At 46.2% G+C, this 27,835-nt stretch overlaps 1 protein-coding gene across 8 annotated transcripts in view; it reads left to right on the top strand.

Annotated features, from left to right (window-relative positions):
* The first annotated feature begins 353 nt into the window (after positions 1-353).
* Positions 354-27,835, top strand: part of CEP250 (centrosomal protein 250) — a 52,142-nt gene continuing 24,660 nt past the window's right edge. For 2 of the 8 annotated variants that reach the window (XM_047851528.1, XM_047851536.1), the window contains exons 1-18: positions 539-655; positions 8,977-9,266; positions 9,939-9,995; positions 10,952-11,034; positions 11,266-11,431; positions 12,222-12,328; positions 12,567-12,818; positions 14,665-14,761; positions 16,678-16,785; positions 17,302-17,463; positions 18,447-18,625; positions 19,137-19,319; positions 21,073-21,217; positions 22,043-22,189; positions 22,901-23,131; positions 24,426-24,619; positions 24,842-24,969; positions 25,214-25,383. In XM_047851528.1, coding sequence (XP_047707484.1) covers positions 9,081-9,266; positions 9,939-9,995; positions 10,952-11,034; positions 11,266-11,431; positions 12,222-12,328; positions 12,567-12,818; positions 14,665-14,761; positions 16,678-16,785; positions 17,302-17,463; positions 18,447-18,625; positions 19,137-19,319; positions 21,073-21,217; positions 22,043-22,189; positions 22,901-23,131; positions 24,426-24,619; positions 24,842-24,969; positions 25,214-25,383 — 2,595 coding nt within the window. In that variant the 5' untranslated portion in view covers positions 539-655; positions 8,977-9,080. Of the gene's footprint in view, positions 422-532; positions 661-6,879; positions 6,898-8,976; positions 9,267-9,730; positions 9,853-9,938; positions 9,996-10,951; positions 11,035-11,260; positions 11,432-12,221; positions 12,329-12,566; positions 12,819-14,664; positions 14,762-16,677; positions 16,786-17,301; positions 17,464-18,446; positions 18,626-19,136; positions 19,320-21,072; positions 21,218-22,042; positions 22,190-22,900; positions 23,132-24,425; positions 24,620-24,841; positions 24,970-25,213; positions 25,384-27,835 lie in introns of those variants that run through there. The other 6 variants (XM_047851532.1, XM_047851529.1, XM_047851533.1 and 3 more) reach the window with 6 other exon arrangements.

Below are 27,835 nucleotides of genomic sequence, written 5' to 3'. Positions count from 1 at the left end.
GATATAAGACATTCAGGCAGAGATCACCTTGTGCAAAGACTTGAGTGAACACAGTGCTGCGTGTTCAAACGACACTAAGTTGTGTTGCCTGAGTCGGCTTGGAACTACGAGGTCTGAATACGAGAAACCCCACAACTCTTCACCCTGCAGGTTTTATCCAGATCCAGAGGCTGGTTCCCTCTTTCCTCGTTAATTGCATTCGGATTTGTGGGTGGAGCAGTGAGCAGACGCACGTAGAACTAAGCCCCACACACATGCGCAATGTGTAACCCCGAAGCCAAAAGGGGGATTTTTGAGGGCAAGATTTTTCTGTTACCAAGACTTCCCTTGCTCGAATCTAGCAACCCTGGCTGTCCTCATTTCTGCCCAGGAAATCTTATATCTCTTAATGTAATCCCGCCTTTCCATCTGGGCCACTCCAGTAAGTCGGGTGCCAGTACTCAACATGGCGGCAGGCGCCGAGGTGGCGCAATCCGCTTAGGGGCACGCTACTGGGCGTGGGGGGTGGGGGGAGGGCTCTGCCAGGGCGGGAGTCTGGGGGGCGGGGTCTGGGCCTGGGCCCGGTGCCGGGCCCCCGCCCCCCGCCGGGCCCTAGTGGCTGCATCTCCCGCTCCGGCGCTGAGGATCACGCTGGAAATCGCGGGAGCCGAGCGTGGTGAGGTGGGGCCTCATGGGCAGGCGGGAGGTGCCTGGGTTAACGGTCTGAGGCCCAGAGACCCGCCAGCCTCGGACGCCTTAGGGAATCCCGTTGGAGCAGCGGCCTCCCGTTTCGGGAGGAACCCGAGGCCCAGAGGGGGGCTGGGACCGGTCCCAGGGATTCGGGCCCCTTGCCTCCGCATCCGGCTGCGGCCACCACTCTGGGCTCCAATCCGTGCAGAAAAGGATCTTCCCGATCCTCGTGTCCAATAACTGACGAGCCCGCTAAGCTCTGCTGCGCGTCTTGTACCCAGTTACCAGAATTTTGCTGCTCCCTCTGCCCTTGGGGATTTGCACGTGATTTGTCCCAAAGCCCAGTACCACTCCCGCCCTACTCCGGAACTTTGGTTCTTCGCGACCCAACTCAAGTATCACTTCCTTGGAAACCATTCCCAACCGCTTTCTGCAGGCAATGTTATCTCATTGCTTGGTTTTTGCACTCGTTGCATGGAGTTAGTTTTCCTGCCCCTCTTTCCACACGTGCACTTGGGCGTTTATGCCTTGCCTTTTTCATCTCTATTATCCAGAGTCTAGTGCTTGATGATAGTAATACTAATATTTTGCTAAATAGTCATAAGTGCTACTAAATGCATTACATGTGAAGGCCCATTTAATCCTCAGCAATTTCATGAAGTGGATTCTGTATCTTCACATTTTATGCATGTAGAAACTGAGGCATTCGTAGATCATTTTGCGTAGTTTCACAGCTAATAAGTGAGTGGGGCTGGGAAATGAATTCTAGGCTGTCTGTCCCTAGAGCATGTGATGATTTCACTAGATTGCCTTTGGGTTTGATAAATGTCTGTTGAATTGGTCTTTACATTAACCCCATGAGTTGTGGAGGCCATCGTTATGATGCACATTTGACTGAGAAGGCTTGGAAAGGAGAATTGATATTCCCAAATGTACAGAGTGAGTTCATGACAAAACCAGGGGTAGAACCTACTGCCAGCCCTCTGTTCCTTCACACTCTACCTTTCTTTGCCCCTTTTCCGTCAGAGAGCTGCAGACCTAGGACTCATCATTTCACACCCTTTAGGAGGTGCCCCTCACAGAACTGTGATTTACTATTTCATTATTTGGGAGGCAGCTTAATGTGATCGAGAGGGCCAAGAGTTTGGAAGCAGATTGGGGTTTCATGCTTGTCTGCTACCGATCAGTTATATCCCTTCCATGTTTTGAGCCTTGTTTTCTCGTCTGCAAAATGAAGACAATATCTTATCTCAAAGGGTTTTTTTTTAAGTTTATTTATTTTGAGAGAGTGTGAGACAGAGCACGTGAGTGGGGGAGGGGCAGAGAGGAGAGAGAGAATCCCAAACAGGTCTGTCTGCACTGTCAGCGCAGAGCCCAGTGCGGGGCTCCAACTCACGAACTTCAAGATCACGACCTGAAACCAAGAGTCGAACACTTAACTGACTGAGCCACCCAGGTGCCCCTTATCTCAAAGGTTTTTTTGTGAAGATTGCAAATAATTGTTTTGAGAGAGTAAAGTGCTATATGATCTGTTTTTTACCTTTTAGAAGGTTATAGAGCTGTCAGCGTTTTGTAAGACCATTGGTAATAGGGGTCGTGTTACCTAATGCTCTCATATTCTTTCATTCATTCAGCCAAATAGTTAATGAGTACCTGCTGTATACCAAGCACTGTTTTAGGAGCTGGGTATATAATGGTCAATAAAACTATTCTTGCACTTGGGAAATTTATATTCTGATAAGTATATTACACGTAATAATCAGATAAGGACAGATAACACATGATAAGGTAAATAGAAATACCAGTGTGTGTGGAGGAGTGGTGGCATTTTATATAGGGTTAAGGAACAATTTTAACTGAGACAGTGACACTTGAACAGAGGCCTGAAGGTGGTAAGGGTGAGCAAGCAAATCAAGAAGATACCTGGAGGAAGAGGCCAGGGGTGGGTGGGTGGCTTGATGTGTTCCAATAAGAGAAGCAAGGAGGGCTGTGTGGCTGGAGAGGAGTAGGAAATGGAATTAAAACGATTAGAGGCTGGAATCAAATAATTAGGAGCCTGGAGGCCATGATGATGATTTTGGTTTTTACTCTGAGTAGCCATTGGAGGGTTCTGAGTTGCATAATCTGTCACTGTTTTGAAAGGATCACTCAGATTACTCTGTTGAAAAGAAACAAATTCTAGAAGCAAGGGTGGAAGCATTGCTACCGTCTAGGAAGCTTTTGCAGTAATCCAGATGTATTAAGTCTCTATCTCTGGGCAAGGAATCACTCCCAAATTTAGCAGCTTGAAATAGCAATTGTTATCTCATTCAGTTGTGGATTAGAAATCTAGGAGCAATTTAGCAGGGTGTTTTGGGTTTCCGATCTCCCAGGAGACTGCAGTCAGGCTGATGGCTGCACTGCTCCCAGGATGGTTCCTTACTGCTGCTGGGCCTTCTCACAGGGCTGCCTGAGTGTCCTCAGGACATAGGGGAGAGAGTGAAAGAGAGGTCGTAGTGCCTTTTATGACCTTGTCTTGGCAGCCATTTCTACTTTATTCAGCTTCATTAACTTTATTGCATTTCATACTCAAGGGGAGAGAATTAGGCTCCACCTCTTGAAAGAAGGTGAGTCAAAGAATTGGTGGGCATACCTTATTCCACCCCACTTGGGCTTTGCCCGGGATCGTGGTGGTTAGGGGTTGAAATGTGATAGGATCTAGTAGAGCCAACAGGGTTTGCCGATAGATTGGTTGCAGGGTGTGGGAGAATGGAATAAGTATGACTTTAGGCTTTTGGTTTGAGCATTCAGAATGATGGCATTGCGATGAACTGATATGGGAGAGATTGGAGGAGCAGAAGTTCACTTTTGGACAAGTTAGCTTTGAGGTGCCTTTTAGACACCCATGTGGAGAGGTTATAAGTGTTTGGACTTAGTCGGAGAGTGTGAAATCCCAGAGGGAAGTGTGGGCTGGAGACGTAACATGGCGAGTCATGCGTGTCTAGGTGCTATTTTACGTTATGAAACTGGATGAGGGTGCCTAGGAAATGAATGTAAATGGAGACGAGGCCTGAAGCCTGAGCCCTGGGACCTCCAACCTTCAGATGTTGGGGAGATGAGAAGCCAGCAAAGGAGAAAAAAGGAGAGGCCAGAGAGGTGAGGAGAACAGAAAGGGGCCCCACATAGGAGATTTATGTAAGAGGCCACATGCTAAATTTTTTTGTGTGGAATAAGAAACAGATCATTTCTGCAGACAAATGTATATAGTTTCTTCACTCAGGAAGTAGACTGTTTGTGCTCTTAAGCGGTTTTCCTTTTTTGCTTTAAGTGACAAATTCTATTTAATAAGACCAGTCCCCATCATAGTCCTTGCAGTATGTACACTTCCAAGTCTAGGTGGTAATGCTTCTGTTTGAAACTTTATTTAGGGGCACCTGGTTGGCTCAGTAGGTTAAGCATCCTCCTTTGGCCCAGGTCATGATCTTGCAGTCCATGGGTTCGAACCCCGTTCATGGGTTTAAGCCCCACATGGAGCTGTCTGCTGTTGGCACAGAGCCTGCTTTGGATCCTCTGTCCCCCTCTCTCTCTGCCCCTCCCCTGCTTGCTCTCTCTCTTTCTCTCTCAAAAAAAAAAAAAAAAAAACATTAAAATAAAAAGATTTTTGAAACTTTATTTAAATACTGCTTTTGGAGTATTTCAAATGAGGGGAACTAAATACATAATGTAGATCACTCTTCTGTCACTCTCCACCTTAGGTTCAGAGGTCACTGCCCTTCCATTCTGGTTCCTAGTAAGAGGAGGAAGTCAGCCTTGCTCATGTCTGTATCACTGGGGCAGACTGCTAGGAACTGAGCTGAAATTCATGAGCATTTATGAGATACATTAATGCATGAAAGAAGTGGGTCTTTTTCCTTTTCCTGCAGAAATGACTGTCTGTTCAGTGCTTTACAATTTCCAAAGCACACTGACGTCCATTATCTTATGTGAATGTAATTCAGTCTGCCACCATTTGCCAACTACTGACCTTTTCCTTTTCTGGGGGACACTGAAACCCACCTTTCTTTTGACACTGCTAGTTTCTTCTCTGACCAATCTTTCCTCTGTTCCCTCCCTCTTTTTATTCTAGTTTTAATGAATTTCAGTTTTATGGGGATTTTTTTTTTGTTTTAATCATAAAACACTTCAAATCATTTTTTTTTAAATTTTTTTTTTCAACGTTTATTTATTTTTGGGACAGAGAGAGACAGAGCATGAACAGGGGACGGGCAGAGAGAGAGGGAGACACAGAATCTGAAACAGGCTCCAGGCTCTGAGCCATCAGCCCAGAGCCTGACGCGGGGCTCGAACTCACGGACCGCGAGATCGTGACCTGGCTGAAGTCGGACGCTTAACCGACTGCGCCACCCAGGCGCCCCTCAAATCATTTTTAAAATAAACTTTTTTAGAACAATTTTAGATTTATAGAAAAATTGCACAATACAGAGAGTTCCCATATACTTTGCATTCCATTTCCCCTATTAGTAATGTCTTACATTCGTGTGGTCTATTTGCTACAATTCCAAATCATTTTTTGAGATAAATGGGGCATATAAATAAAACGAACAAAATGAAGTTACTGCCTTTCTGGAGGCCTCAGTTTCCTTATCTGTAAAATGAGAGGAGGGTTGGACTAAATTTTTAAATAGCTCTAAAGATTTTTAATTATCTGCTAAAGTAAAATAATCATATAATTCTGATATAATCTCGCTCCTTTTTAAAATTATTTTTTACAGACAGAGAGCGAGTAGGGGAGAGGGACAAGGGGAGAGACATGGAGAATCCCAAGCAGGCTCCACACTCAGCACAGAGCTTGACATGGGGCTCGATCTCAGGATCCTGGGATCATGACCTGAGCTGAAATCAAGTCAGATGCTCAGCTGACTGAGCTGCCCAGATGCCCCTAGTTCCACTGCTTTACTGAAGTATCACTATCACCTTCCCAAATAATGTGTACGTGTTAACAGCAGCCTTCACCTTAGCCTTATCCTAAGAGATGGTTTAGTAGGAGAATTCTGGGGAGTGTAGCAGAGCTGCTTATAGAGATAGTAGGTTGAACTATACATTACCATTTTTATAGGTTAAAAAATGGGCACCAAACATTGGGGGGTAGGGGTTCCCAGGAGGGAGGGGAGCCCTTGGGGCCTCTGAGACTCCTACTTCATGCAAAAGCCCAGCCCAGCCCTCACACTATTAGGGGAGAAAAGGCTCATCAGGTCCCATGGAGCAATTCAGAGCTACTCTTGCTGGCACTGTTGGTCCCAAGAGTGGTTTCCTGGCAGGTTTTTGCCTCCAACTAGCACAGAGAGACTGAGCCAGCATTTCACAGAGCCACGGTGAGCTGGTTGACACAGCCCTGGTATAAAGGAAAGGCAGAAAGAGAGGATGTTTGGAGTGAGGGAAGACTGTATTCACCCGGGGTTCTAGGTTAGGAGAGGCAGCCTGGGGTATTGGTGCCACTCTATTCTTCCTGCTTTGTGCACTTTCCTTACTGTCTACTACAGGCTTTGCAAACTCTGCTATCTTCTGTTGCCCAGGAGGTGATGTGAATTAGGAAACTGAGTTTTCCGCTGTAACTCTGTTATTAAAAAAACAACAGCACGGGGGCACCTGGGTGGCTCAGTCAGTTAAGCGTCCTACTCTTGGTTTTGGCTCAGGTCATGATCTCACGGTTCGTGAGATCAAGTCCCTGTGCTGACAGGGAGAGATTCTCTCTCTTCCTCTCTCTCTCAAAATAAATAAACATTAAAAAAAAAAAGAAAGAAAGAAAAACAACAGCACAAGTGCAAGGATAAATGGCAACTAGAATCTGCTATCAGTGTGAGGAAGAGGATAGGCTAGGGAGCGGGGTGGAGACTGGTGAGCTGGAAAGCATATGCCTTGTCTAAGGGAGTAGATACTTATTTATTTATTTATTTATTTATTTATTTATTTATTTATTTATTTTTGAGAGACAAGAGCATGAGTGGGGGAGGGCAGAGAAAGAGGGAGACACAGGATCCAAAGCAGGATCCAGGGTCTGAACTGTCAGCACAGAGCCCGATGCAGGGCTCGAACTCTTGAACTGTGAGATCATGACCTGAGCTGAAGTTGGATTTTTAACCAACTGAGCCACTCAGGTGCCCCAGACACTCTTCACTGCAGCTGGTTGTTGCCTTATAGGAATGTGAGTCCTGGGTCACTAGATATTCTTATTTTCCAAAGGAGCCAGAGGTAAGAATTTTTAAAAATAACTTAAATTATTATTATTTTTTATTTGAGAGAGAGCAGGGGAGGCAACAGGCAAAGGGGAGAGAGAGAGAGAGAGAAAGAAAATCCTAAGCAGGTTCCATGTCCAGCGAGGAGCCTGATGCAGGTCTTGATCCCACAACCTTGGGATCATGACCTGAGCCAAAATTAAAAGTCAGACACTCAACCGACTGAGCCACCCAGGCACCCCTAGAAATAAGACTTTTTATATGTGTTCTCCCAATGGTAAATGTTGATAACTAATTTTAACTCTTAAAAGCATGATATAGGCCACATAATGGTTGAAAAGAACCAGCAGGCCACATTTGTAACCTCTGCTAAGGGTTTAGATCTGCCTGGAGTGAGGCCCACATGCATTTCTTCAACCTACTAATGACCAAAATGAATTAGACAGCTTCTGCTTTTAAGGAATTCACAGATTAGTAGAGAAGATAGATAATAATGATAAAATGTAATATAGACATTAGACTCTCTCTCTGTATTATATATAGTTATGTACAAATGTCTTCTGTATAACAGTGTCATATATGTGCAAGTACATATATACATATATTTATGTATATATAGCTATAAAAGTGATTAACTCTTCCTGTGTACATCTGGCCTGACATGATAAGAGGTGGCATTTGAGCCAGGATGTAGATCAACAGTTTGGTGCATGAAAGGGATTTGGGGCCCCTGAAATTCCCACTGTATATGCAAATGTTAGATTTCCATTTGCCGTATATACTACTTTCTTCAGATGTTTACACTGATGGTCTGCTGCCTAGACCAAGAGGGCAGCTCTAATATTCCGTTTTCTTGATAGCTAGTTGGAAAATCAAATATTCCTTAACCCTTCTGGTGGGTGTCTCATGTCTCAGGGTTAATAAAACGAGAACTCTAACCCACCCGACTCCTCCCACGTTATCATGTGCTTTAGAGGCCTCAGAAACTCAGAGGTCACATAGCTGGGAGCCCTAATTTTTGGATGAGGAGACTGGAAGGAAAGTAGTATGTTCAAGGTCACTGAGCCCATTAGAGGCAGAGCTTAATCCCAAACTCTTCCTGACCACTGTGCCTCTCTCTCTCCTGAATATCTCTCAAGGTCACTGGTTAGGCTGGTCCCCCTCCCTCTCAGCCAGTCTCCCCTCCTCCCCCACAGGTGGCCCATTGCCCTGTTTGGCCCAGCTCCTGGAGGGTGAGGAGGGTTTGCTATCCTACTGAAGCTGATTTTCCCTCCCTCTCTTAATGGATCCCCTGTCTGAAATGCCTGCTACTCCATTTCTTTGTCAGAGAGTCAGGCTGCTTGTATTCAAATCCCTAATCAACCAAATGCCAACTGTATGAACTTGGACAAATTGTTTAAGCTTTCTAATTTTTTAACTGAAGCTTAACCTTGTAAGCCTCAATTTTATCATCCATGTACAAAGAGTTATAACATGATCTACCCTGAAGTGTAATAGAAAGGTTTCGAGATTCTCATGGTGACAAAAATGACATAGTATGTGTAAAGCACTTAACAGTGTGACTGACCTGCAGACATACTTAACATGTATTAACTATGATGATGTTGAGTCCCATAGCTCACAGACCCCCAGAATGGGTTAAATGCCCTTCCACTGTTTTCCCATACTATCCTATAATGTCTCCGTTATTATTACACACACCACGTTGTGTCATGATTGTGTCTTTCTCCCCTACTAGACTAGAAACACCTTCAGTGATTCATTCAACAAATGTTTATTAAGCACTGTGCCAAGCACTAGGGGCACAATGGTAAACCAGGAACTCTTGGTCTAGTGCAGCGTTCCAGAAGACATGCCAGGAAACACTGGTCCTGTGAGCTTGTCTCATGGTCCAATGAATTTGGCAAATGATGCTTATCATAGCCTTCCTGCTCCTAATCCTAGAGATTAGGGTCCATGTTAGTATTTTAAAGGTGCTGTTGGGTCCTATAGTAAAGGAACCCACTTATCCAGCTTTGCCGGATAAGTGAGCATTTGATGAGTAAATTTGAATCACCTAGACGTTCCTTTCAACTCTGTGTGTTTTGGTCCCCAGCTCAAGAGGAGGTCCAAGTGGCACAACAATGATCAGAGACCTTACTGGGAGTGAACAGCCTCTGGCTGAATAGGGGCCTGAGGGCTTACCTGTCTGGTGCCCCCATGGAGACAGGAGGCCCTGGCTCGAACAATATGAAGCCCCAGTCACTGCAGCTGGTGCTGGAGAAGCAAGTACTGGCACTACAGCAGCAGATGGCAGAGAACCAAGCCATCTCCTGGCGGAAGCTGAAAAGCTCCCAGGAGGCCCAGCAGAGGCAAGCAGCCCTCGTGAGGAAGCTGCAGGCCAAGGTGAGGCAGCTGCCCTTCCAGGGAGGCGGAGAGAACACCTCTGAGCACTGGGTGCTGAGGTGGAACAAGGGTTACAGGAGACAGGACAGCCTCTCCCATGATGCTCACGACTTCACAAGAGATATATCCTGTCCCTTTAAAAAAACATTTTTTTTAATGTTTATTTATTTTTGAGAGAGACAGAGACAGAATGTGAGCAGGGGAGGGGCAAAGAGAGAAGGAGACACAGAATCTGAAGCAGGCTCCAGGCTCTGAGCTGTCAGCCCAGAACCCGACTCGGGGCTTGAACTAACAGACTGCAAGATCATGACCTGAGCTGAAGTCGAACGCTTAACCAACTGAGCCACGCAGGCGCCCCTATCCTGTCCCTTTTAAAGATGGTGGTCACAAGGGCTAACTTAGTTGTCTATGTTTGCTCTCCTAGGATAGAGCTAGGACCTGAGCCTGTGTTTTCTGGTTCCAAAGTCCATAATCTTACCTCTCCAATATGAGAGGCATAGAGAAAGTATTATTAACGGACCAGATAGAAGCAACAAGATGTTCTGGCCTTACCTCACTGTTATCACTCGGACCCTGTCCACAGCAGGTTTGCCCAAGATCCTCCAGGGCCTTTGTTTTGGGCTGTTTGTACCAGGCTTGCCCATTGCCCACATCCTGCTCTGTTTGCCTCAGGTGTTACAGTACCGGACCTGGTGCCAAGAGCTGGAGAAGCAGCTGGAAGCCTCTGGGGTGAGTGAGGCTGTTTTGGGTTCCCCTGAGCCCTCAGTATGCTTGTAAGGAAGGCCTTGTTTGCTGGCTAAGGGAGGTTGGGGTGTGATAAGGCAGTGTTTGGTGGAAGTCTCTTTCTGTGTTCAGCCCCTGAGAGCTTTATCACACAGATACTTTCATTGGACTAGCTATTCCGGGCCTGTCAGACGCCAACCCTTGGCTCTCTAAGGACAAAATGCAGCTTCGGGAGACTTAATCAGATTGGAAAGGATGTGGAATCAGAAGGAAGAAATGCATTTTTCCTCCAGAAGGTGTCAGTGTTTATCTGTCTTAGCAGTGGGCCTTTGCAGGCCTAAAAAACATGTTTGTGGCAGAGGGATTTATTTGTGCTGTTGGCTGGGTTGACCTGGCTTTGAAAGACCCATTTGCCTTTGTTCCAGCTCTCTCTCGGCACCTTCTCACATTACTCTCAGGAAAGGTCTCTCAGAGGAGGGAAAGAACCAAAACTTACTGAGCACCATTCTATGTAGGCCAGGCACCATTCGGCATTGTCATGTTATGATGTCACTTAACCTGCAAGGCAGCTTTCTGAGAGGAATGGTAACTCCTTCATTTTGTAGTGAAGACTTTGTGGCTCAGAGAAGTTGAATAACTTCCTGAGGTCCAAAATGTAGTGTAGTAGAAGTCAAGGCCATTAGTGAAAGATATATCTTATGCTTCTTAGGTTGAAAACTCTTTTCATTACCAAATGCCACCTTTGAGGAGAGGTCACTGGTTCACTTTTAGAAAAGGGGATGCAATGGATTTACCTTCAGGATGTAGCGATCGAGAAAAGAGACATATTGCTAACAGAGGAGAGAAGGAATCAAAAGAATAAAAAGAAGGAATAAAAAGATTGTGCAGAAGGGGGCATCAGGGAATTGATCTGAGTGGTCTTCTCTTTGGAGGTAAATAAGACTTGTTTCTGTCTGGCTAAGGGACCAATCTCTCCGAGGTGGGAAAGTGTGGAGGAGCCAAGCCTGGAACAGCTGCTGGTCCGATTGGAAGAGGAGCAACAGAGGTGATGAACCCCATGTTCTCTGGCTGGGGGTGATGCTGGTAGCCAGTGGGTTCTGAAGGCTGAGAGGAAACCTCTGCCCTGAGGGCTAACGTGGATAAAACCATGCACCTCAGCCTTATCCCTCCAGTTCCGGGCAATGGAAAATTCCAGTGTTTGTCATCTTACTCCAAGAGGTCCGAGGGTTGGATCAAGCCTTTATTTTGCACTTGTTCCCGCCCCTCCCCAGTGCAGGTGTGAGAGTCTAGCAGAGGTGAACACCCAGCTTCGACTGCACATGGAAAAAGCTGACATGGTGAATAAAGCACTTCGGGAAGATGTGGAAAAACTGACAGTGGACTGGAGCCGAGCCCGGGATGAGCTAATGAGGAAGGAGAGCCAGTGGCAGATGGAGCAGGAGGTAGGAGGAATAAGGGGCTGTAACCACGAGGCTGGGGGGGCTTATGCTTGGGGCACCACCATCCCGGTCAGTGCTGGGAAAGGTTAACTTAGGAACCTGGATGGAAGCTGAACTGTTGCTAAAGTCCCTGAGCCTCCTCCCTACTCAGGCCGGCCGCTTTGCCCTGCTGCGGCTCTCGGCTGACTACCGTCCTTATCTACCTAGTCGAGGTTTTTCTGGCAAGTGAAATGACACTCAGGGCAGCTCTGTCCCTGCATAAGTGGCCAGCTTTGGTTTTAGACAGAGCTGAAATCTCGCTGACTCCCCTCTTCCGGAGGCATGTATATTTAGATGCTCAAAAGGTAGCTAGTAAACCTGAATGGAGAAGAAAGAACGTATACAGACCTTGAGGAATTTTCAGATCCCAGCTAATGAAACTAATGTCTCCTAAGCCTTTGCTGCATGACAGGTATTTTGTTAGGTGATTTGCATGTGGTATGCCCTTGAATCTTTATTCTAAGTCGGTGGTAATAATGGCAATGGTTCCCGTTTGTTGAGGAACTACTGTTTATCTTTTTATGATCAGCTCAAAGGAAGGTCATATACCATCTCAGGCCCTTTGACCTCCTGAATACTACTGATAACTTTATTAAACTCTTAAGCGTGACCTGAATATAGGTACCCAATCGTAAGCTGTCTCCCGTGAGTCCGTCTTTCCCTACCCCGGGGAGCCAGGAGGAGTCCTAGACTCCTGCGCTGGCAAAAGACAGACTTCTGCCCTTTGATATGACCTGGATTTCTGAATATGCAGTTCTTCAAGGGCTACCTGAAAGGGGAGCACGGTCGCCTTCTTGGTCTGTGGCGGGAGGTGGTGACCTTCCGACGCCACTTCCTGGAAATGAAGTCAGCCACTGACAGGTTAGTGTGGGGATAAGAGGGGAGGTTTGCCCCTACTGATTCTAGATTTAATGAGAGTGGGCTGCTGTAGAAGTGGGGGACAGGGGAAGGGGGGGTAGAAGAGTGGGTGGGGAGGAATGATATTGTTGGATTCAGATGACTTTCCCCAGAACCTGCTCCTCAGGCTTCCCTGGGCCTGATCTCCATGCTCCCTTCCTCGGTCCTTACTGGAGTCTGCTCTTTCCTTGCTTGTACTCAGAGATCTGACAGAGCTTAAGGCTGAGCATGTGAGGCTTTCAGGGTCCCTGTTGACCTGTTGTCTCCGCTTGACTGTGGGTGCCCGGTCTGGAGAACCTGATGGATCTGGGAGACTGGATGGGAGTGAGCCAACTCAGCTGCTGCTTCTACTAACCAAGACCCAGAAGCTGGAGAAGGAAGTCCATGAAAGGAGCCAGGAGTTAATACAGCTGAAGAGTCAAGGGGATCTGGAGAAGGCTGGGCTGCAGGATCGGTGAGATGGGCTAGGGTCCTAGGAAGGAGTTGTTGAGGGTGTTGACTCCTTTAGAGAGATAGAGATGGGTGGTGGGGGGTAGAAGGTGTGAAGAGCATTCCTCCCACAAGAAGGAAGTTGCGGAGGGAGTTTAGTTTGGAACCCGGTGCCCCAGTTGAGGCCATGTCACTGTCCTCTGCCCTCAAACCATCCTGCAGCTCAGTGTCTCTCATGTTGATTTATAGAGCTAGCTACGACTGTCTTCAGTCAACACTAAACTACTCACCATTCCCAGAACAGCCAAGCTCTTCCACGCCCCCCTGCCTTTGTACATGCTGACCTTAGCCTGGAAGGCCTCTTTCCCTTCTCCCTCCGCCTCATCCTTTAAGGCAAATGTCACCTCTTCTGTGAAGCTTTCCCTGACCTCAGTAGCCTGTTGAATTACTATGCCTTGGTGTGGTCTTTTGACCTGCTGGTTATAATATTGATCTCACTGTTTCTCACTGATTATTAACCTTTTTTTTGTTGTTAGGTTCTTCTGTTTTTTGGATTTTGATAAAATAGGCTTTTTAAAAATAATGTAAGAAGGGCAGAGACATAAGCAAAGAGCCCCATTTGAATTTCAGTGCAGAGTTGGGTTTATACCCCATGGCTAGGGTTGTGTCACCACCTATTGGTGGTGTATGTAAATAGCAGTCTGTTTTGTTCTGGGTTGTGAAGCGCCGGGAGGCGCCGAGGACAGAGACCACGTCTTAGTACGTTTATGTCTCTAGTGCTTTGCACTTCATCTGCCATACACTAACATTCAGTGGATATTTGTTTAAAGATACAATCATTAAATTAATGGCCATACGGTGAATAGAGGCTCTTAGAGATGATACAGAATATAATTATTAAGACTAAAAAAAAAAAAAAGAAAGGAAAGAAATTTAACTCCCGGATAGCATTCATTCAAGAAATATTTATTTAGGGGCGCCTGGCCAGCTCAGCTAATAGAGCATACGACTCTTGATCTTGGGGTTGTGAGTTTGAGCCCCATGTTGGGTGTAGAGGTTACTTAAAAAAATACAATCTTGGGGCGCCTGGGTGGCGCAGTTGGTTAAGCGTCCGACTTCAGCCAGGTCACGATCTTGCAGTCCGTGAGTTCGAGCCCCATGTCAGGCTCTGGGCTGATGGCTCAGAGCCTGGAGCCTGTTTCCGATTCTGTGTCTCCCTCTCTCTCTGCCCCTCCCCCGTTCATGCTTTGTCTCTCTCTGTCCCAAAAATAAATGTTGAAAAAAAAAAAAAAAATACAATCTTAAAAAAGAAAAAAAGAAATGTTTATTTAGCTACCCATATAATACCAGATACTGAACTCCAGGATATAGCATAAAGTGATAGAGATGTATGATGATTTCCCTGAACCTTAAGGTTAATGTCACAGAGGTTGACCATAATCTTCCTGAATGGCCCCTCCTCTTTCCTTATCAGAGTCAGACCCTTGGGCTGGAGGGACCTTGGGACTGTCCAATGTGGCAATTCTGATGTTCTTATTGGCTTCAGGGTGCTTGACTTCAAGATCAAGCGGGGCCTGGAAGGGCCCGGGCCAGGGCTTTCCTTCAGCTCTCGGGCCCCCAAACACGTGTTCCAGCCTTGAGATGTGGTAAATCCCTGCATGTGTCTGAGTGGCTTTTGACTACCCCCCCAACCCCCCCAGTTCAAGACTGTAGTATCATATGGTCTTCAGGGAGTGCAGGGGCCAGGGGCACCCAAGTGACTCTGGGGAGGCTGTAGTGGGAATGTCTGGGTTGGGGCTGGGGCGTGCTGCATAGTAGCTCTGTCACCTCAGTGCACTGCCCAAATGACAGTGCTGTGCTCTTCTCTTCAGGGTGACCGAGCTCTCTGTTCTACTGACCCAGGCTCAGAAGCAAAATGAAGATTATGAGAAGATGTTAAAGGCTCTGAGAGAGGCAATGGAGATCCTGGTACCTGATCCTTTGTTCGGGAAAGGAGTTGGGAGTAGGCCTATAGGTTCCTTGTCCTTTATGGATAGATAATGCAAGATACCAGTTAAATGTTCCTTGACAAAATGCTAAAAAATAAATCTTGGCTGAATCTGAATATTTATTCATTCATTCATTTTTGCATTCACCAGTAAATACTGTCTACCATCCCTATATATTCCTGGGGAAACTACAACGATGTATGCATGTGGTGTGTCCTCATCAGAGAGAGTGGGACATACATTAAGAGGCACCTGGCAAAGGATGGGGATGTGTGATTCAAAACCTAGTCATATGGGAAACAACTGAAGAATATGGCAATGGTTAGCTTGGAGCAAAAAGGGCTTGAGGAAGATATGATGGCTGCCATCACAAATCTGAAGGACTGACATTGGGGAAAAGAGTTGACTTGTTTGATGTTTTCCAGGCGGGCACAAGCAATGTTGATGACTAGAAGTCACAGGGTGGTAGAGTTTGTCTAACAGCTAGAGCTGCTCAGTAGGTGAACAGTCTGCCCTGTGGAAGAGTGAGGTTTGTGTCTCTGGCTTCACGTTTGCCAGAGATATTATCAAAGGGACTCTCTAAAGTTGGACGTGAGAACCTCTGGCTTGATTCCACATTTCCTTTCGTTTCTAAGAATTTTGATCTCTTTTATTAGGCGGGTCCTGTATGCCTATCCTCATGCAAACCCCTGGTATTATCTGAGCTGGCATCTACAGGGATTCAGAGTTGTTTATGCCTTTTTGGTTCCTTTTGATCAGGAATTTGCAAATTCAAATGTGCATAGTACCCAGATAATGCCAAAGAATGAAGTGGGTTCCCTTGTAAGGATTTGGGTTTTCTAGCGCTATCGTAGTTAGTTTTGAGTACTACAGGGGACACTTGGTTTCAATATTGAGAAAATGACAAGGCATAGTAGAGACTCCAGACCCTAAAGAATACATGTCTCATCTGGAGAAGACACCCACTGTTCAACTTCAGGAAATTATTGCCATGTAGGAATGGGGGCTGGTCTGGCCCATCTGTTAACTTTTTATTTTTTATTTGTATTTGTATTTCTTTCTTTTTTTTTTTTTAAGTAGGCTTCACACCCAGCATGGAGCCCAATTCATTGCCCAAACTCACGACCCTGAGATTAAGACCTGAGCTGAGATCAAGAGTCGGATGCTTAACCAACTGAGCCACCCAGGCGCCCCTAGCATCTGTTAACTTTTTGAGAAAAGCCAGAAAGTCAGAATTTCTCAATTCATAAAATCTCTCAATGTATAAACGATGGTTCAAATTTTGTGTAGGCCAAAGAAAACACAAATGCAGGTCTGTGTCTTGAGGTCTTCGCTAACAATATGATCAGAAGGAACTGAGGAAATCTTGAGTCTTCAAGTTTACTGCTAGCTCTGAGGCTTAGGGGTTTCTCTTGTCTCGCCTTAGATCTCAAGCATCTGTTTGCTGTACAGAGGCAGCTGCCATTCTCCCTCCAATGATAGCTGATATTCATTGAGCATTTCTTTTGTGCCAGGCACTATGTTGAGTAATTTATATGCATCTTTTTCATTCAAGCCTCAACAAAAATGTGTGAAGTGGTTGCTGTTAATTATTCCTATGTTAAAGAGAATGAAGCTCATAGAAGCAGTTGCCTAAGGTTACCAATCTTAGGAAGGTGATAGAGCAAGAGCTCTAATCCAGGCCGTCTAATTTGGACCTCTGACTCACTCAATCTGAACTCTTAATCACCACATCACACTGTCTTCAGAGTCCTGGGACATTAGTACCACTCACGTGTGGTCAGAGAAAAAGTGGGGTTGACAGAAGAGACAGAATGAGATTCTGGTTGATTTGGAGGGTGGAATGATAGATGCTTCTGAGAGGTTGGCTCACAGCTCTATCTTTTCCCTGTTTAGGAGAAAAATCATGCAGAATTAATGGACCACGAGGCATCACTTAGTAGGAATGCCCAAGAGGAGAAGCTGTCTTTACAGCAGGTGATCAGGGATATAACCCAGGTACTGGTAAGCCTTCTGTTTGTGGTAACTTGGCTATGGCTCACTCCTCCCCAGGCCTCCATGTCCTCTTAGTCATGCTTAGATATTCACTCTCTGAGGTACTTGGGCTTAGGGACTTTGGGTAACGAGTTCTCTGAATGTATTTGAAAACTGGCACCCTAAGGGGTAGCTAAGCATTCATGTGCTAGCACTGCCTGCTGGAACAGGCCCTCTTAGTGCTGGCTGCAGTTCTCAGGCCGGTGGCTAGATTCTGGTCTTTGTTATGTCGGTATCCCCTTTCTTCATTTCTTCATTTATTATTACCTCAGAAAGTGCTCTTGTTGCTAGTCCTAGGTTTGGGTGACCAAAGGTAAGGAGTTGGAGAAATCAATCCTTTTTGCTCTTAGATACCCTCCTCCCAACCCCCAGGGAGAGGAGCTGAGAAGGAAAACATCAGGTTGGCCCAGCCTGTAGTATCACGTCTTCTGTGTAGACTCTAGGCCTTGGTCGGCAGGGTGGTGACTGTGCTGTGGTGGGTTTCAGGTCATAGTGGAAGAAGGGGACGGTATGACCCCAGGCTGTGGTCACGAGAGCTCCTTGGAGTTGGACCCTAGTGGCGACTCCTCCCAGTTTGATTCCCAGGACCCAGGCAAGGCTCTTACTCTGGTGCGTTCAGTGGTGACTCGAAGACGCCAGGCTGTGCAGGTGAGAGCCCCACCATTCCTCCTCAGCCACAGGAATGGGTGTCTAAACTGATTTGTGCCCCAGGCACCCTCCTGGCCTGGACTGCCCCTTTCACTATGTTGACTAGTCATGAGGTGTTTGATCAATACCCCCAAAGTGCTCTTTAGAAGCTCTCAGTGTCTGCCCAGTTGTACTTGTGGGTAACGGGCACCATTTTCTGTGCGTTTCACTTTGCACGCAACTTTCGTATAGCATTACACAAAGGTATGCAACTGGAGCCCTGGGACACCGTGGGTAAGTGTTCCCCAGCTCTGATGGTCCCAGCCACACTAAACTATCTCCATGACCGCCCCCACTCCCCCAATTCACATGTGAAGATGATGGACTCTGAGACTCTGGGAACCACAGAAGCCCAGTAATCTTTGATCCTCTGTCTTCTCGACTGGCTAAAACTGGCCACATCTCTTCTTTTTTTTTTTTTTTTTTTTAACGTTTATTTATTTTTGAGACAGAGAGAGACAGAGCATGAACGGGGGAGGAGCAGAGAGAGAGGGAGACACAGAATCGGAAGCAGGCTCCAGGCTCTGGGCCATCAGCCCAGAGCCCGACGCGGGGCTCAAACTCACGGACCGTGAGATCGTGACCTGAGCTGAAGTCGGACACTCAACCGACTGAGCCACCCAGGCGCCCCTCTTTTTTCTTTTTTTAAATGTGTATTTATTTTTGAGAGTGAGAGCAGGAGCAGAGGGGGGCGGAGAGAGGGAGACAGAAAATCTAAAGCTGACTCTGTACTGACAGCAGCGAGCTTGATGCGGGACTCGAACTCATGAACCGTGAGATCATGACCTGAGCCAACCGACTGAGCCACCCAGGCACCCCTTGACCAGCCAGATCTCTATTTTTAGCTCAGCCCCCTCGCCCAGCCCCACTCTCAGGCCCCTGATGCCCCTCCTTTGCTCTTTCCTCTTGCTCACCATCTCACTTCTGTTACTCTCCCTCCCCAGGACCTGAGGCAGCAGCTTTCTGGCTGTCAGGAAGCTGTGAGCTCCTTGCGGAGACAGCATGATCAGTGGGAGGAGGAGGTCAAGGCCTTGAGACAGAGGCTGCAGAAACTCACCGGGGAACGTGACACTCTGGCAGGGCAGACCACAGACCTCCAGGGAGAGGTGGAGTCTCTCAGCAAGTAAGCAGAAGGCTGTTCATCCCGCCCCTCCCCCCGAAGTGACTCTGCGGTCACACAGTTCTGGGCTGTCTTGCTTTGTGTTCTGCTTATTCCTGCTCACTTAGTTTTGGATCTTTGTGATGACAAAAACAAACAAACAACAGTTTCCCGCCTAAAAGGAAAGATGAGGGTTTTTTTTTTTATGTTTATTTATTTATTGTTGAGAGAGAGAGAGAGAGAGAGAGAGAGAGAGAATGTGAGTGAGGGAGGAGCAGAAAGAGAGGGAGACAAAGAATCCGAAGCAGGCTCCACGCCATTAGTGCAAAGCCTGACGTGCAGCTCGAACCCACGAACCGTGATATCATGACCTGAGCCGAAGTCGGACGCTTAACCGACTGAGCCACCCAGGTGCCCTGGAAGATGAGGTTTTTAAAGGAAACAGACACCTCTGTCCTTTGACCCTGTGACATCTGCTTCCGGGAAGGATTTGAGGTTCCAAGGTTTCTGCTCATCTCTGGACTCCATGTTCTAGGGAGCGAGAGCTCCTGCAGAAGACCAGGGAGGAGCTGCAGCAGCAGCTGGAGGTACTGGAACAGGAGGCGTGGCGACTGCGAAGGACCAACATGGAGCTTCAGCTGCAGGGGGACTCTGCTCAGGGCGAGAAGGAGGAACAGCAGGAAGAGCTGCACCTGGCTGTCCGTGAAAGGAAGCGCCTGTGAGTGACCGGTCCCCTCCTTCCTAGGGCTTGATTTTCCCTTCGGTTCCACACCCTCCTCCACCCCACCCCCATCTCTTAGGAAGTGGAGTGAATCACAGCCGGGCGTGCAGTGGGCTCACATTAGCTTCCCGCTCCTTCTTTTGCAGAAAGATGAATACAGAAAGTTCACCCAGGCTTTTCTGAGCACCCATAAGGGCTGCGGGGGAGTCAGAAGCAAATAAGACACAAGCACTGATCTCAAGCAGTTTGTGGTCTACTGGGGGAAAACAGACAAGTAAATAGCAAACTGTGCATGAGGCCAGATGAAGTATGAATGAGATAGAGCTTCAGGCTGGGTCCTCTGGGAGCATGGGAGTGAGAGTTAACAATTGAAAGTTTCATGGAGGAGATGGTGGCCTTTGAGCTGGGCCTTGACATGTTTGATTGTGGAGAGTGGGAGAGGGGCAAAAGGGACAGATCAGCAAAGATGTTCAAGGTGGGCTGGGCTGGGTGAGGGGTAGGACTTCATTCTGGGAAGTCATGGGAAATGAGTTGGTCTAGGAAGGGAATTCCAGAGTCAAGAGACCAGCTAATCTGTAAATTCCCCTATATAACGTCATAGAGAAAGCAAGGACTTTCGAGCTGGCAAAAGTGTGGTTTAAATTGTGGTCCTGCCACTTGGGCAGATTACTTTATTTGTAAGATGGAGATGATAGTATTTACCTTGAAGGAACACAGGGAGATTAGAATGCTGTTTTGCAAAATGCTGGCATAGAGCCTGGCATGTGGTATGTCTTCAATAACTGGTACCAGTTACAGTACAGGTACAGTTACACTTTTGGCATATGTATCCCCCTCCTCTCCTGTGCCCTAGCTCCTTGCAGCCAGTAGGCATGAAAGGACTTCTGTAAGGGTCATGACTCGTGCAAGTAATGGTCTCCCCTGTATCAAGGAGGAGGAAAGACAACCCACAAAGATGATTATTTGTTTTTAAATTTAATTAGTGTGAATCGATAATACATTTATCAATATTTATAACGATCTGGGGGCGACTGGGTGGCTCAGTTGGTTAAGCAGCCAACTTCAGCTCAGGTCATGATCTCACAGTCTGTGGGTTCAAGCTCCGCATCGGGCTCTGTGCTGACAGCTCAGAGCCTGGAACCTGCTTTGGATTCTGTGTCTCCCTCTCTCTCTCTGCCCTTCCCCACTCATTCTTCTCTCTCCCTCTCTCTTTCAAAAATGAATAAACATTAAAAAAATTAAAAAAAATATTTATAACGATCTGAAAGTCAAAGCTACTTAAAAAGACAAACACAGAGATACACCTCTCTGCTTCATCCATCCCATTTCCCTTCCTTCCCATTTAGATTGCTCTCTTGGGGTGCCTGGGTGGCTCAGTTGGTTAAGCATCCTCTTGATTTCACCTTAAGTCATGATCTCACGGTTTGTGGGTTAGAGCCCCACATCAGGCTCTGCGCTGGGCATGGTGTCTGCTTAAGATTCTCTCTCCCTCCCCCTGTGCCCCTTCTCCCCTCAAAAAAAAAATAATTAATTGCTTTCTCTTTATCTTTCCAGCTACTTTATGCAAATATATGTATATATTCTTATTTCTCCCAATTTCTTGCCTTTTTCACTGTATATGTCATGGAGGTCATATCAGTTTTTAGAGAGCTTCATTCTTTTGCTTGGCAAAGGTAATTACACTCCTGTTCCCTTCTGGAGTGTGACCACTCCCTGAGATGGCCCCCAGCCTCCTCTCTTTCCATTGTAGTCAGGAGACGCTGGCAGGCCTGGAAGCCAAACAGTCCGAATCACTCAGTGAGCTGATCACACTTCGGGAAGCCTTGGAGTCCAGTCACCTGGAGAGGGAGCTGCTGAGGCAAGAGCAAACAGAAGTGACCGCGGCACTGGCCAGGGTGCGTGGGCCTCCACCCCTCACTTGCTGGGTGGTGTGGGTGGCTTGGAAAGTTATGTTTCTAGGCAAAGGCCATGCGGCCTGCCTCATTCTTCACCCTTCAAGTCTCGACCCTTCATATTTCCTGCATCACTTACTAGTCTCTGCTTTTGGGTTCTGTCCCTCCCAGTGTACTCTACACTGGAGTTAGAATGCTTTTCAAAAGTATAAATCTGGTTACATCAGTCTCCGTCCTGTAACCATTCAGTGGCTTCCCAGCTGCTTGGTGCCACATTCAAAGCCCTTTGCCTTCTGGCTTCCTCCTCTGTCTATAACCTGTCCTAACTCCCCATATACCTGGACTCCTGCCACAGCTTCAGTTTCGCCATGCATTTTCATGACTCTGCTGCTTCCCACGTACTCTTCACTTCCCACGGACTGCTTCTTTCCTCTCTCTCTCACCACAAACCGCTTCTCACCTCTCAATACCCAACTTAATCGCCAGCTCTCCTACCAAGCACTTTTGGCTCCCCCAACCTCAACGAATGCTTTTTTTTTTTTGAGTTTCCAGAGCACTTTGTGCTGACATTGTGTATGAAGTCATCACAGCGATAGTTGTTTCTACATCCTGATGTCTGTGCCTCTGTACTATGAGCTCCTCTCTCACTTCTCAATGAATGAACAAAGGAGTGAATGAATGAAGGGAAAACTTGTTTCAAATGTAAGGGAAGGATTGGAGCGTTAACTGATCTCTGTACAAGGACGGCAGCAATTGTTGGGGATGTGAGCTGTTCACCGTGGTGGGAAAACGTGAACACGGAAACCCTTTAACTCTCTTTGTTTTTAGGCAGAACGGTGTGTTGCGGAGCTGTCTAGTTCTGAGAACAGCCTGAAGGCAGAGGTCGCCGACCTTCGGGCTGCAGCTGCAAAGCTCAGTGCCTTAAATGAGGCTTTGGCCTTAGATAAAGTTGGACTGAACCAGCAGCTTCTCCAGGTGAGCACAGATTTCTCTGATCCACAGAGTAAGGGCTGGGCCCTGACAGAAGGCAAGCCAGTGACTGGTAAAGCTCATGCCCATGACAGGGAAGAGTCCTTAATGGATCAGTGCAAGATGGATCAGTTCCCAAATGTGGTCCTAAAATGAGCAAAAGAAACATTGACGGAACAGAGGGCAGCAAAGACTATAAGGCCTGGGCTTAGCCGTTAAAAATAGTCTGCTCCCACACCTACAGCAGAACCACCTTTGGGCTGGAGGGTAAAATCTCCAGGGCTGGGAAGGAGGCCTGTGTCCTCTGGAAGGAAGACTCAGTTTTTAATCCCATTGTGTGAGATAATAGCAATCTCGAGAAAAGGATCTGCTAAAGAGCCTACATCTCAAAGAGTGTGTTTCTTATAGGTTGCAAAGTTAACATGTCTCTTCACTGCTCCTATTCCCTTGAGCCCTAGAAATGTTCCAGATTCCCTTTATTCTGAATTCTTTAAGAGTAGGGTTTTGCCTTTTTAATCTCCATCCCCAGCATCAACCCATCTAGTACCTGGAAAACAGGCACCAGACCAATTGAATGCATAGTCCCCCTCTCTTACAAGCCCTCCTGTGTTTCTCCTATGAGTCATAGATTCATGTCTTACTTGGACTTCCGTCTTAGCACTTGGTCTATAAACTGTAACCATTTGTCTTTGATGCCTTTCCCCTTTTGACCAGTAGTTGGAACAGGAGAACCAATCTATGTGCAGCAGAATGGAAGCAGCTGAGCAGGCAAGAAGCACTTTGCAGTTGGGCCTGGCAGAAGCCGAGAGGAGTAGGGACGCCCTGCAGGAGAAGAACACTCACCTGGAGGTTCAGCTGCAGAAAGCAGAGGAGACTGGGGCTGAGCTGCGGGCAGATCTCAGGGGCATCCAGGAAGAGAAGGAAGAAATTCAAGAGAAATTAAGCGAGGTGAGAACACAAAACTGATACATCCCATTAAGATACCACACGTACTCAATGTAGAAGATGAAAACTCAACAGAAATGATTCAGGAAGTGAAAAGGTCTTACTTCCTAAAAGTGACCAGTGTTACTGGTTTCAGGTACATCTTCCCTTTTTTTTTTTTTAACCTTTTATTTTTATTATTTTTGAGACAGAGAGAGACAGAGCATGAACAGGGGAGGGTGAGAGAGAGAGAGGGAGACACAGAATCTGAAACACGCTCCAGGCTCTGAGCTGTCAGTACAGAGCCCGATGCGGGGCTCGAACTCACGGACTGCGAGATCATGACCTGAGCCGAAGTCGGACGCTTAACCGACTGAGCCACCCAGGCGCCCCATATCTTCCCTTTTTTAAAAACAATTCCCAGGGGTGCCTGGGTGGCTCAGTTGGTTAGGCGACTGACTTCGGCTCAGATAGTGATCTCACCGTTCGTGAGTTCAAGCCCCGTGTCAGGCTCTGTGCTGACAGCTCAGAGCTGAAGTAGGCCTGGAACCTACTTCAGATTCTGTGTCTTCCCTCTCTCTACCCCTCTCCTGCTCACACTCTGTGTCTCTTTGTCTCTCAATAATAAATAAACGTTAAAAAAGGTGTTTTTTTAAACAATTCCCATAAGAATCCTTCAGACTCCTTACTACTTCACACTTTCCAGTTTGAATTAGATGCCTTTTCCTGGATGCTCTAACAGTACCTCCTGCATGTTCCAGCTGCCACAGCCTTCTCACTGTATTATAATTATATGTTTACAGTCTCCAGCATTAGACCAAAAGCTCCTTGAAGGCAAGGCTGTGTCTTAGTTGTTTTTATTCCTCCATCTTTTAGCACAATGTCCAGAACATAGCAGCGGCTCAGTAAATTTTTTCTGAACCAATGACACAGCTCAAAGATCATCTTTTGCCTCTACCAAACTTCTCACTGCCCTAAAATGATACAAATTTTCCTTCCCAGAATCCCTTTCTCAGAGACTGATTGTTTTCTTCCTGATGATATACATGTTTTAAATTCTAAAGACTAAAAGCTCCTTAGAGGTAGTTCTCTTGCAGCCCTAACCCCGGGTCTTGCACAAAGGAGAACATGCTTCCTGGGCTGGGAGTTCTACAGGTTGATGAGGGAAGTAGATAAATGCCACTTATATGAGTGGACAATGCTCAGGACTCACAGAGCTGGGTCCAGAGTCTCTGAAGGGCCAATGCCCCAACCTGGTGATAGCAGCCCCAGGGGATCCTGCCTCTGCCCTGTAATCTCCCGGATTTCTCCCTCTCAGGCTCACCATCAGCAGGAGGCAGCCTTCGCTCAGCTGGAGCAGCTGCATCAGGAGATGAAGCGACAGGACGAAGTGCTTGCTCGGGAAGTGCAGGAGAAGGAGGCCCTAGTACGGGAGAGAGCAGGCCTAGAGGTGCGGCTGCAGGCTGTGGAACGAGACCGGCAGGACCTCTCTGAACAACTACTAGGGCTCAGGTAGGGCCCACACGCAGTTCAGCCAAGGACAGAGAGAGTTCTGCAAGGCAAGGAGTAGCCAACCTAAGCTCCCTGCCCAAAGTAAACGGGTCCTAAATGAGTTATGAATTTGTAATTGCCGCCTAATTTCTCTGGGTAGTCAGTACTTAGAATCCAACTCCTCTTAAGGAAGGTTAAGGGGCTGGATGGGTAAGAACTCTTCCTTATTCCTGAACCTGACAGCTCAGCCAAGGAGCAACTGGAGAGCAATCTGTTCGAGGCCCAACAACAAAATTCTCTGATAGAGGTCACCAAGGGACAGCTGGAGGTCCAGATTCAAACTGTCACTCAAGCCAAGGAAGTAATTCAAGGTGAGACCCCTCCTCTCCTCCCCGCCGCGCCCCCCCCCCCCCCCCCCCCCCAGGCCCTGCAACTGGGATGGGGACTATTCATTCCATGGAGATCTTGAAAGCCTGGAGCAAATGGGAAGCTCAGAGGTCCTCCTCCAGCCAGGCTCAGGGCTTCTCGGACGGAAGTTGTTTATGAGATCTGGGGAGAAGGGAGAGGGGAAGAGGGCAGAGGCCCAGCGAGAGATACCTGTCCCTGGCATCTTAGGGGAAGTGAGGTGCCTGAAGCTGGAACTGGACACTGAACGGAGCCGGGCAGAGCAGGAGCGGGAGAATGCAGCCAGACAGCTGGCCCAGGCTGAGCAAGAGGGGCACACTGCCCTGCAGCAGCAGAAGTCAGCCCATGAGGAGGAGGTGAACCGGCTCCAGGAGAAATGGGTAGGTCATGGATGTGGCTGGGAACAGGAGAGGCAGATGTGGCCTCCCTTCAGTGAGTGCTCCACCCATTGACTCTTGGGACAGATATTGCTGCTTATAAGAGTGAAATCTGAGCAGGACTAGCCTGGTCCCATGGTGTAAAATCCAGCTTCTAGCTAGTAATTGAGCAATATGTGAAAAACACTAAGAACAATTCCTGACATGTATGTAGTAAGCTCTATATTTGTGTTAACTATTATTGTTGTTGTTTGAGTATGTACAGAGAATTAAACATGGATCCTGGGATTTAGGATTGTTATACTGGCCCCAGGATGTAAAGGGAGCAGAGGAATGCCTTGGACCCCTTCTTGTCTAATTCAGAACTGTATTTCTTTTATCTTTTAATTATATAACTTAGTCTATTTGCTTTTATTGTGACTATAGGTATATTTGGATTTATTTCTACTATCTGATGCTATTTTTCCTGCCTTTTTATATCTTTTGGGGCAGGGAGGTCACCTTTCTTAACTTCTTTTAGGGAGTTCAATTGGATGATTAAGTTGTATTCTTTTCCGGGTTCTTTTTCTCTCTCTACTACTTTGGGTGGTCTGTTCTCTATTTTTAAAAAAATTTTAGTTGTTTCCTTTAATATTTAAAAATACGTACTTAATAGGGGCGCCTGGGTGGGTCAGTCGGTTAAGCAGCTGACTTCGGCTTAGGTCATAATCTTGCGGTTCACGAATTCGAGCCCCACATCGGGCTCTGTGCTGACAGCTCAGAGCCTGGAGCCTGCTTCAGATTCTGTGTTTCTGTCTCTCTCTCTGCCTCTCCCCTGCTCATGCTCTCTCTCTTTGTCAAAAATAAATTAAAAAACAAAAACATTAAAAAATTTTTAAAAATACATACTTAATAAAATCATAAGTTAATCAGTATGTTTGCCATTTTCCTGAATGACACAAGGACTGCATTCACTCCTCCCGACCTATGAACTGTTTTATTCAATGTGTTTTGTTTTAACTAGTTTGTTAACACCACAAATTATTTTGACTTGTTTTCAACCGTGAATATTTGTTTAGATACACTGAAAAAATTACAAATGATTTTCACTCATCATCCCTTCTTGCATATCAGACATTCTATTTGGATTTATTTTCCTCCTTGGAAAAGAATTTCTTTGGTGAGGGTCTGTTGGTAATTAATTGTCTGAAAATATTTCTATTTTACTTTTATTCTTGAAAGATAGTTTCATTGGGTATAAAATTCTAGGATGATAGTTATTTTCTCTCAGCATATGCATTATGCTATTGTTTGTGTCGAGAAGACCCTGATTAGTTGTTTGTCAGACCTTCTTACTGTATTTTCCATGTATCTTGACTATTACATTTTCTACATTCATTTTTCTTTTTCTATACTGTATTGTAGATGATTTTTCAGATCTGTCTTCTACTCACTAACTCCCTTTCAGCTGTGTCTAATCTGCTATGTAGTCTATTCACCAAGTTTTATATTTCACTTATTAAATTTTTTTATTTCTAGACATTCTATTCAGTTTTTTTTTTTTTTCAAATCTTCTTGGTCATATTTTAGTTTCTTTCCTTAATTTATATTTTCATCCTCTCTTTTATCCTTTAAACACATGAAACATATTTTTATGCTATTTAATAACACCAATAACTAAAGTCATTTCGGGCAGGGGCTCCTGAGTGACTCATTCAGTTAAGCGCCCAACTCCTGATTTCAGCTCAGGTCATGATCTCATGGTTAGTGGGATCAAGCTCCACATCAAGTTCTGCACTGATAGTGCGGAGTCTTCTTGGGATTCTCTCTCTCTCTGCCCCTCTCCTGCTCATTCACTTGCTCTCTCTCAAAATTAAATAAAATAAATTAATTTAAAAAAATTAAAAATAAAATAAAAACAAAATCTTTTCGAGCCTGACTCTGTTACATGTTTTTTCCATTGGTTCTCACTCCTGTGTTTTATGATTCTTGACTCTGAGCTCACATTCTTTAGAAATTTTTCTGTGGGAATCCTTTTGGCCTAAGGTGGAAGAGTTTTTCTTCAGAGAATTTGCTTTTTCTTCTGTTAGGAATTTCCTAGCAGAAGAGGAGGACACTGTTGTTATCCCCATTTTTATAGATGAGGAAACTGAGGCACAGAAATATGATAGAAATTAACTGAGGTCACTTGTACTAATAGTGTTGGATTAAAGGTTCTATCATCCCAGAACCATCTCAAAATAAAATTTTAAAATGAAGTGAAATAAAATTTATGTTGAAAGTATTTGGGGTCACATTCAAGCCCTATGCCCACATGAAGACCAGGTTGTGGTTGACTTCTCAATGGAGATTTTTTTTTTTTAATCCTGTGTAAAAGTTGAAGCAAATAAATGTTCTTGCTGTTTCCTTTTGTGGGATTTTTTGTGTTTTGTTTTCTCTCCCCCTACTTTCTGTCCCTTTCTCTTCCCCATTTCTC

The sequence above is a fragment of the Prionailurus viverrinus genome, chromosome A3 (genome assembly GCF_022837055.1).
Source record: "Prionailurus viverrinus isolate Anna chromosome A3, UM_Priviv_1.0, whole genome shotgun sequence".
Classification (NCBI taxonomy): Eukaryota; Metazoa; Chordata; class Mammalia; order Carnivora; family Felidae; genus Prionailurus; species Prionailurus viverrinus.
This window is presented reverse-complemented; position numbering and strand designations above follow the sequence as displayed.